The sequence below is a fragment of the Acartia tonsa genome, chromosome 5 (genome assembly GCF_053477335.1).
Source record: "Acartia tonsa isolate MP-2025a chromosome 5, ASM5347733v1, whole genome shotgun sequence".
In the NCBI taxonomy this organism is placed as follows: Eukaryota; Metazoa; Arthropoda; class Copepoda; order Calanoida; family Acartiidae; genus Acartia; species Acartia tonsa.
The window spans coordinates 10,873,596-10,883,946 of record NC_137264.1 but is presented as its reverse complement, the minus strand read 5'-3'; the positions used below and the strand labels follow the sequence as shown (position 1 = coordinate 10,883,946).

The 10,351-nt window shown below is 35.8% G+C and overlaps 2 protein-coding genes across 5 annotated transcripts in view; one reads left to right on the top strand and one right to left on the bottom strand.

The window, feature by feature from the left end:
- The window catches only part of LOC145319931 (uncharacterized), a 137,591-nt gene that overhangs the window by 1,284 nt on the left and 125,956 nt on the right, over nucleotides 1-10,351 (bottom strand). Inside the window, exons 5-19 of the mRNA XM_080162332.1 lie at nucleotides 9,774-9,836; nucleotides 9,487-9,569; nucleotides 8,808-8,999; nucleotides 8,379-8,486; nucleotides 7,909-7,989; nucleotides 7,568-7,654; nucleotides 6,945-7,120; nucleotides 6,498-6,580; nucleotides 5,815-5,968; nucleotides 5,158-5,263; nucleotides 3,815-3,856; nucleotides 2,292-2,439; nucleotides 1,711-1,896; nucleotides 795-847; nucleotides 186-345 (exon numbers count right to left, since the gene is read on the bottom strand). Of these exons, the coding sequence (XP_080018458.1) occupies nucleotides 186-345; nucleotides 795-847; nucleotides 1,711-1,896; nucleotides 2,292-2,439; nucleotides 3,815-3,856; nucleotides 5,158-5,263; nucleotides 5,815-5,968; nucleotides 6,498-6,580; nucleotides 6,945-7,120; nucleotides 7,568-7,654; nucleotides 7,909-7,989; nucleotides 8,379-8,486; nucleotides 8,808-8,999; nucleotides 9,487-9,569; nucleotides 9,774-9,836 (1,722 nt within the window). The remainder of the gene's footprint in view (nucleotides 1-185; nucleotides 346-794; nucleotides 848-1,710; nucleotides 1,897-2,291; nucleotides 2,440-3,814; nucleotides 3,857-5,157; nucleotides 5,264-5,814; nucleotides 5,969-6,497; nucleotides 6,581-6,944; nucleotides 7,121-7,567; nucleotides 7,655-7,908; nucleotides 7,990-8,378; nucleotides 8,487-8,807; nucleotides 9,000-9,486; nucleotides 9,570-9,773; nucleotides 9,837-10,351) is intronic.
- Nucleotides 1-10,351, top strand: part of LOC145318738 (uncharacterized) — a 372,001-nt gene that overhangs the window by 332,087 nt on the left and 29,563 nt on the right. The gene's annotated exons all lie outside the window — the stretch shown is intronic.

The window sequence follows — 10,351 nt, the reverse complement described above, 5'->3', positions numbered from 1 at the left end:
ACCGATATGGTACTCCTTTAATGTGTAGCTTCTCGTAGGTCTTGAGAAGGTTTATAACTATATCTGCCCTCCCAAGAAAAATCGCCACTTGAAAAAAAAACATTCCAAAAAAAAACTTCTACCCCCCCCCCCCTCTTAAGGGTCTCTAGGGGCGTATCGTATCTGAATATAAAATAATAGCTTACAACTTTCTTCTTTTTAGCCACGACCTCCACCTCTGTCTGCCACTTGGGTCTGCGGATGTAGTCCCCACCCGCGGGCATGGGGACGCGGGCTCTGGCAATCCAGCCCGGGTCTCCAGGTCTCAGTCCTTCCTCTGGCTCCTCCTCTTCCTCGCGACGACGTCTAAAGATTAATATTAATCAGGTATATAATCTATAGGGATAAGACAATGGCCGATAAACTGATGCACATTCTTAATGAAGACATTCAAAATTACCCCTTCTGAAGATCAAAGTTAGTGGATAGAACGTTTGAACACTCGACCTTATAAGCAGCGTTGTGGAGCCGGAGCCGCCAAATTACACCTTCTAAAATAAGTGCTTGAAACGTTTGAACATTACTGAATAAAGCAACCAATCACAATTAATTAAAAGTCTCCAAAGTTGTTAAGCCAACGAATAAGATAACATTACTATATTATGAAACTTTGGGGACTAGTGTAATAAACAGCCCATTGACCCCTGTCCCTCTGATATAATACAATGTTTATAATCTATGAATGATTAATTGTCTGAAATTGACGAAGAAAATTGTGAGAGACATGTCGCTTATTGTAGAACTGTGAAACTTACTTTTTATTTAAAATATCTTTGTCTCTCGCTGCTCTAGCTTCTTTCTCAAAATCCTAAAAATAACATAAAAATAAAAGGACAATTTTATCCATAGGCATTCAGGCATCTTAAGGAACAAAAATTAATGTACAGCAGTAATGATAAAAAACTAAATTAGATACCTCTTCTGTATATTGAAATTATTGGTTGATACGTTTGGACACTGCTAATTAGAACCAATAAATTAATAGGTACCCTTAGTTTTGAGACAATGAATTAGGAAACGTGTTACTAAAACCTTAGATAAAGGGACTTAAATAGCAGAAGTTCAGTGGTTATGAATGAATAATATATTTAATATTTTTGGATTTTTTTCCATTTAGATGTATTACCTATTGGACTAGGCTTATGTACCAAGTTTCAAGAATCTAGCACAATATTTAGATCATTTTGCTCACTGTTTAAGTTTAGATGTATTTACGCCCCCCCCCCCTTTATAACACAAATCCTAAAACCTTTAACATATCACGTAAATGTTTAAAATATTTATATATTTCAAGCTTTACAGATATGACTAACAGACAGAGTAAATTACATTTTCCCCAAGGTTGATAACACTATGACCGATAAATTGATATACATTATACAATACATCCCCAATGATGATACACAAAATTAACCCTTATGTAGATTAAAATCAATGGTTGAAATGTTTGAACACTAAACTCAATGCATTAACCAATCAAATTTCACTAAAGACCCCAATGTTGTTAGGGCAACAAATAAGAGAACGTTATTATAAAACTTTGGGGACTTGTATAATAAGCAGCCTATTGTCTCCTCTCTCTCTCTGATTTCCCTTTATGGACTGACTGACGAACAGACAACATAAATTATAGAGTAGCTTCGCTACTAAGATTTAATTATGAAACCTTACATGATAATTGGTGGATTTATTAAAAATAGGCCGGGCCCAGGAATTAATAATTTTGCCCGCCAAAACTTTATTTTCTGAGTTCTCCTTGGGATGTTTGTACAGATACATCACTGCTTTACCAATGCCGGATTCTTTAAGCCGTGTCTGGTCATCTATACGCAGAGTGAATAAAATCTTTAGTAATTCCTAAAACAAAAAGATATTTTAGCAGGGATTTTAAGGGATAAGACAGTGATCGTGTGATTGTTTTACACCCTCAATTAGGAAAAACAAAATTTCTCCTATAGATTAAAATTATTGATGCAAAGTGATGGTTTTTTTTAAATTCCTGTATAATTAAAAGCCAACAAATAAATTAAATACCTAGCATATTCATATTTTTTCAAAGATTTTTCATAAAAATTCCGTAGATTTAAAAAATCATATTACCTACCTATGTAAAGTAGAAATTTTTTTTCTGAAGCTTAAGATTTTAAAAGGCTAGTATTTTAAAGGAAAGCTGTTTTGAGTAGTTTAAGGCTATTTCCTGACCTCCCCCAGAGGCTCGGGTCGATTCTACTAGATTTAAAATAAAGCCTTACCCTTCTAATTTCTCCACTAGGTAAAGATTTATCTGGTAAAGGAGCTAACCAGTCTGTCATGACCGACAACACATTTGCTTCCACAAAGGCCATCTGTAGGTCAACCTTTTTCAACTGGGATAACACGTTACGAAGCATCGTCATTTTTCTAAAAAAAAATATTTTATTCGCGTTTAATTATAAATCTTCACTGCGGCCCTGCAGCGTAGTGTAGTGTATCTTTTGTAAACAACTTTAGTCAACGCGATATTTTGCCCAAATCCCGACAAAATTTATCCTTTTAGTAGGTGTTAAAAACATCATATCTTTGGTCTTATTTAAGATAAATTAAGAATTTCTTTGCATAAATAATTTAATTATGGCCTTATTTATTGTTTTTTATAAAAAAAATTTAAAATTTATTTTTTTTAGGGCAATTGGAAGTCCTTAAATATAAGGTATTTTTGAGCGGTTACTATTAGCCCAAAAATAGTGCTACCTATATACGCAGCAAAACGCGGCAACAAGACATGCTTAATAATGAGTGTGCAAAATTTCATTAGATTTTATCCGTGGGAAGTTCACCCCATCTCACCCCGTATGAGACATACTTTTTCCTACCTTTTTGGTTTTTCCCCCCCTGGCGGCTTGGGGGTGGGCAATATTTTTAAAATTTAAACCAAATGTTTTAGACATTTTTAAGACCTTTCCAAAACATATTTTAGATTTCTTGTAACTCAAGTATTACTTGCACTTCAAATTTTCAAATTTTTTAGCAATGTGTCTGAATTTCTCCCTCCCTGCGTTGAGTAAAATAATACGATTTTTTCATCAAAAATTTGCATATCTTGGTAAAAAAAAACAGTAGAATTGATGAAATAAATTATATTTTTTAATTTTCTTATTAAAATACATGCAATCCCATTTCGAAAAATGAAAAAATTAAGTCAAAACTCCTAAAAACAAAAAAGTTATGACAGTTTCAACTGTTAAGGTCAAGATTTTTAAGCCAAAGATACGCTAGGGCCACTGTGTCTTATGGATATCTATCACGGATCTTAAGGGATAAGACAGTGGACTATAACAGAATGTACATCCATCAATGATGATAATAGTTATTTCTCGCCTCGTATTATAAATGGCTTTCCGCGGATATAGAATGTACAATTAAAAGATTAAAACTAGTTTTTTTAGCCCCGAGGTGCCGAAAGCACCGGCTAAAAAACTGGTTTTAATCTTATGATTGTACATTTTTATATTCGTAGAAAGCTGGATATAATACGATGCTAGACATAGTTTTTTTCGTATGGATGAGAACCGGTTCCTATTCATCGGATTCGAATGAACACGAGAAATAATTTTACTCCTTCTATAGTTTGAACAAACCAATCAAGATCTGCAAAACGTACCTAAAGTTTTTAAGCCAACGTATGTGAGAAGGTATCTATATATGGAACTACATACTAATAGTCCTACATATTTCGAAAAAATTAATAAAACAACATGTTAATTTACGCTTTTCATGAATCTATAAAAAATATTACCTAATTGCAGGCTGGCCTGCTTGATTTAACTCATTATCTTCCCTGAAATAAGTTTAAAATAAGAAAAAAAAATATTGATTTGACTTCCATCCAAAAAATAATAAGGATAATTGTTTAATTAAAATATATTGTCATACACCAGATTTCCATGATCTCTAATAAAGTGAAACTTGTAGTGGGCTAAAATAACGATTCCCCTTTCACCCCCTTTACCAAGCCCCTCCCCACCTACCGGATGAACGAACTGACCCATAAACGAGCTAAATTGGCGAAAATTTTCCCCTGTCATAATATTATTATCCACGTATATTCTACATCAATCTTCACACAAAAACAGCCTCCTATCTTAGATTATACTAGTGGCTTCGCCCCTAGCCTCTAGGGGCTTCGCCCCATGAGGTAATGGAAAGTCAACCCTCCAGAATAATTTTATAGTTATATTTTCAAAAAAGTTATTCTTTGCCGAATTACTCTTTGGTAAAATTAAACCCAGGTTGTGCGCCGTATGCACAAAAATTTTAATTCGTAAAAATTAAACCCAGGTTGTTCACCGTATGTCTCGTACGGGGTGAGCATAAGCGAGTACCCTGTATGCGGCGCAAGCTCTGATAGTCCCACTGATTGGACCACATATACACAAAAATTGAAAACTCTCCACTGTAAATTTTATTTAATACCTATAATTGCAACAACTTTTTAAAGATGTCAATTTTTAAAAGTTACAAAAAGCCCAAAAAAAATTTTTGCTGAAATTTTTTTTTTTTTTTTTTTTTGGGGGGGGGGTTCATGGGGGCTTCGCCCCCATGAGGCAGTGGGGTTCCCCCAACCCAATTACCTGGTTTTTGTTTACAAAAATAAAAAAAAATAAAATAATTTGGAAATAGGGATTTTTTTATTTTTAGGGGGGTTGGGGTGTCCCACCCTCCTAGAAAATAGCCTAAAACCACCAGAGGACCAGTAGGTATATTCCCAGAAGAGTAGAGCCCAATTTGTTCAGCAGTTACTGAGATTTTACAAAAAAAATGTTAAAAATTTTTTTGGGGGGGTGGTTTTTTTTAGTTTTTGGGGGGTTGGGGGTGTCCCACCCCCCAGGAAAATAGCTTAAAACCATCACAGGACCAGTAGGTATAATCCCTGGAGAGTAGAGCCCAATCGGTTCAGCGGTTACTGAGATCTTAAGCTTCAGACGGACAGACAGACGGACAGACGGACAGACATCAAGCTACTTTGTATTATAGATTAGGAGGTAAAATAATTAAAGTTCTCTAACTCGTTTCTTGCGAGTAGACTGACAGACAAACAATTCGAAATATAGAGTAGCTTCGCTACAAAAACTATTTTACCTAGCTGCAAATCTCATGTCAGCAATGAGCCTGGCTATGGCGTCATCGTTGTCATTGATAAGATCAATATCCTTCTTCTTACGACGCTTCTTCTGCTCAGATCTTTAATATTGTCATTTATGAAATATGGTTTTTGGGCGTTATCCTCTTAGAAAATTTGTTTTCATTTTTTTTCAATTTTGTACCCCCCCCCCCCCCCCCCCCCCCGACTACCGACGAACAACTATTTTAGGTTAGGTTAGGTTTTAGGCTAGGGAGCCGAGCGCTGCGGCTAGGCAGGCAAGGGGGCCGAGCGCTGCGGCTAGGCAGGCTAGGGAGCCGAGCGCTGCGGCCAGAGTTTATAGTTCGCTGTCGGGGGGGGGGGGGGGGGGGGGGGTACTCAAATTTTCAATATTGAAAAAAAAAATTCTAAGAGGATAATACCTAGGATTTAAAGAATACTTAAGTAAACGCTACTAAATGTTATAGCATTTTTTTTCTTGGCCTGACACATTTAATCTAATTTAACACAAATCTACAAAAGTCATCCCTGCCAAAAATCCTTAGTTTTTAAAATTTATATAAAACAATTAGGTAGGGAGGGGGGTTCTTTGCTATAATAGGCACTTTGAGGTAAACTGCCTGATACTTTTTCGAATTTCATAAATCCATCCCTTTTTCTCTCCAACATCATATCAAAGTCTGACATAAGTTTACCGGAGCTCAGCCCGTTATCGCCGTTATTGACCGGCCTATCGTCATCACTGGATGAATCGGCGGCTTTCCGCTCAGCCTCCTCGTTATCACCGCCGCCTGTCTCCTTCTCTTTGTCCTGATAAAAATAAATGTTTAGAAGGTAGAAAAATCAGGGATCTAAAGGGATAAGAAAATTGGCCGATAAATTGATGTACATTCCCAATGTTGATACACAAAATCACCCCTTCTGCTGATTAAATTAGATGTTGAAACGTTTGAACAATGAACTTAATGAATCAACCAATCAAAATTCCCAAAGTTGTTAGCCAACGAATAAGAAAACGTTATTATAAAACTTTGGGGACTAGTACAATAATCAGTCCATTGTCCCTTCTCTCTCGCTGATGAAATACTCCTATACTATTAAAGTAGAAAGGTTTATTTTTGTCAATTAAGACTGTAACTAAAACTGATAAAGTTCTCCATATAAGGGAAGCTTCTCAAGTTCACATAGGTGTATGGATGGTTTTAGGCCATTTTCTGTCACAATATTCAACGAAGACATTAGGTGATAAAGTAATGATCAAAAAAACTCTTTTTCGTGAATTTTAAGGTGCCAGCTCCCCCCCCAAAAAAAAAAAAATTAACAAATATTATAATGTTACCTTTTTCTCTCCCCCTTCGTCTTCACTGTCAGAAAGGGCGGGTAGGGCTTTATCACCCCCCTCATCTCCGCTTCCCTTTCCACCTTCAATCAGAGTTTGTTAGCAATAGAATATTTAAGACATAATTCTAAGGGTTGGTCAATGAAATACAGATAAATCCAGGGATCTAAAGGGATAAGACAATGCAATGGTCGATAAATTAATGTAAAACCCCAATGATGATACACATACCCCTTCTGTTACAAATCAAATAGTGATTAAATCGTTTGGTCACTCACGTAATGAACCAAACAAACAAAGTTCAACAAAAATTTGTGAACTAGTTAATAAATATCCAAATATCCCCTGCCGCCCTGGATAAAAAAATCTATAATTCATCTCAATATATCACTAGTATAAAAATAATGTTAACTTCTTTTTATTTTACAAGCAACTATTTTTTTTAAAAAAAGGTGAGCAAAATTGCGCATTTTCTTTTGCAAACAAACATTCCTTCGTCATCAGAATCTCCCAGAGCGTCCTTGACAACCTTCTTCTTTTTGGTGGCGACATCACTGTCGGAGCCGGAGCCGCTGCGAGACCGGGAGCGTGACCGGGACCTGGATCTTGAACCAGAGCCGGATCTAAAACAAGGACAACTTTATCTATGAGCCACAATAACAAACTAACAGCATTTACAATCCGATTATATAAAGTAGTAGGTTTTTTTTCTGAAACTTTGGATCTTTCAAACCACTGAACCGATATGGTTCTCCTTTACAGTGAATATTCTCATAGATCCTAGGAAGATTATAACTATTTAAAGGGAGGATAAGATCACCATTCCAGGAGCAATCACCCTTAGAAAAGATGAACCACCAAACATTTTCTTTTTTCTTCTTTAATCTAAATTGAAATTTGAGGAGGGTCAATTCCTTCTCTCCATTATAGAGAAGCCTCTAGGTGCGTAGCCGCTCGTCCTAATATGAAAAGTAGTACCTAGGGTTTTCTTTTGCCAGGCTCTCCGTTTTAGAAAAGCTTTACATAGATCCCGGGATGGTTTGATGCTACCTTCTAAACAAAAATTTTACCTGGATCTTGATCTAGAAACACTTCTGGAAGACCTGGAGCCTGATCTGGACCTGGATCTGCTCTTGGAACGGGATCCTGACCTCGATCTGAAAAAAAGAACATCAAATGATATAATCAATCCGAAAACTTTTATGATAAGGAAATCAATCTTATCATTCTATTTGTATATTAAGTCAGCTGAAATATTTCAGTTTTTTTTTAAAGCTTGGGGAAAAACACCGTCACTCGTATTATGGGATTGACTAAAAATTAAAATTAAAATTGTAATATTAATAAGATAATACCTAATTCTTTTGACTTGCTGTCCTGAATTAGAAAAGACATATTTGAAGCTATTTACCTGGAACCAGACTTGGACCTGGACCTTGATCTACTGGCGGCTGAACCTGATCTTGACCTGGACCCAGATTTAGAACGGGACCTTAATAACATTTTTGTTATTAAGATGAATGATTGAAGAAAAAAAATTTTATCCTTAAATAAAAAATAACAAGATAGCACTTTATCTGACTGTGTGTGTCAATATTGCTTTCAATCTCGCTAACCGTTAGACCGAAATGACTCACCTTTAAAGTAAAGCTTCTTATAGGTATAGAAAAGGTTTATAGTTGTTTTTAGGGGAGGATAACTTCACCCACACAATATAATAAAAATGCCCCCCATTTTTTTTTGCAAAACTAAAATGGAAAATAGAGAGTAAATTATAAATCTATAAAAAAAAAAGCAGAAGGAAGAAAGGGATTCTTTAACATAAGTAGTAAAATTTAAAACATAGTTGGATACTTTTAAACATGAAAACTAATGAATTACCTTGAGCGTGATTTAGACCTGGAGCCAGCTCTACTGCCAGACTTTGACCTGGAGGCCGCGCGACTGCCAGATTTTGATCTAGAACGAGATCTAGACTTGGATCTGGACCTAAATATTTAATATGATTTTCGAACAATGATCTTTTTAAAAAATGAATATTGCATCTCAAGAAAACTATTATACCTCCATCTACAAAAAGGGGTGTATATTTAATTCTGCATGGGATACCATGCCAAAGGGGAGACACTGGAAAATATGTGGAAGGAGGAAAACATTAATAAAATAAAGAGTACTGAAACATTTTACCATTTTAAAACTAGGGGGGGGGGGGGGGAGGTGAAATCAAATAAATTTTTAAAATGAAATTCATCTTGTAGTAAAATATCCTAACAAATCGAAAAAATATCTTTCAAATTCTTGTCAATTTACCTGGAACGATCTTTGGAACCGGACTTGGACCGGGACCTCTGTCTAGATCCAGACCTGGAACGCGACTTGGCCTTCTCCCCGCCGCCGTTTTCAGACGCCGCCGCCGGCGACTTTGACCGTGATTTTGAGCGGGACTGGGACCGTGATTTGGTCCCACTTTTGTCTGCTTCCTTGCTTACAGATCTAGATCTTTGATAGGATACTTTATACTTCAGTAATTGCTTCGTACTTTGATGTCTCTAGGAGTACTTAGGGAAAAGACAAGGGAGGGGGGGGGGGGGCTTTTTTATAGGGACTATTTTTCTTGGAAAGGTGGAGGTACCCTTCCAGAAATAGTTATGAACCTTTCCTTGATCTATAGGAAGTTTCAATGTAAATATGAACCATTTCGGTTCAGCGGTTAGCGAGATACTTTGCTACACGACTTTTACTTAGGATTAAATAATCCTTCAACCCTTTCTACCATACAGTTATCCTTGTAAGTAGGCAGACTTTTTTGAGATGTGTTCAGATACCTAGATTTTGTTTGTTTACAGCATCGGATACTAAACATTAAATTACTCTTTTGTTAGGTACTTATGCAACAATTTTTTTTTTTTTTTGGGGGGGGGGGAACTAAAGTAAACGAGAAAAATCTTTTCTTGAAATGACAGTTATATTACATAAGTATCAATTCCTTGTAGATCTGGCTGGCGAACTTGACCGAGAAACTGATCTTGATTTATCTGCCTCTCCCTCCTCCAGGTCAGATTTGGCGCCATCCTGGAAAACAATTTATAATTTATCTATATAATTTGTGGCGGGCTTTTATTTTAATTCTTTCCTTGATCAGCCGGCAATAACTTTATATAAGTTTGTATAATGTTATTTAGTATATATTGGTATTTTTTATGCATTTACTGAGAAATACAGACGTACAATGGATAATGTTGTTGAGTAGCAGTGCAACTTAGAAACTGGCCTTACCTCTTCCCCCTTACTTTCATCCATGGTCGGTTCAGGAGAAGCAGGTGCATCCACTTCTACAGCCTAAACAGATAAATAAGAAACTAGAAACATGTAGAGATAGGAAGTAGATAGATAGAGAAGCAGAGCTAATTTTAACCAACCAATCTAGATTTTAAATAATTACCCAAAGTTTTATACAAACAAATGAGAGAGTGTGTATAGTTTACATTCTTATATCCGCTCCCTCCCTAAGATAGACAAGTAGACAGATGGACAGACAGACAGAGAAATAGAGGTAAAATATATGTCTCATTAGAATTTTACATCAATGTAGATGGAATAGGTAAATATACGTGTTATTAAACATGTTGTATAACATGAATGTTGATATAAATCTAGCCAGGGATCTAAAGGGATAAGACAAAGGCATATTTAATGTATATCCCATAAAATTATGCACAAAATTAGCCCTACTGTGGATTAAATTTTAAACGTTTTATCACTGAACTTGCTTAAGAATGAATTAACCAATCGAAATTCCTTAAAATCCCCAAAGTTGTTAGGCCAAGAAATAAGAAAACGTCATTATAAAACTT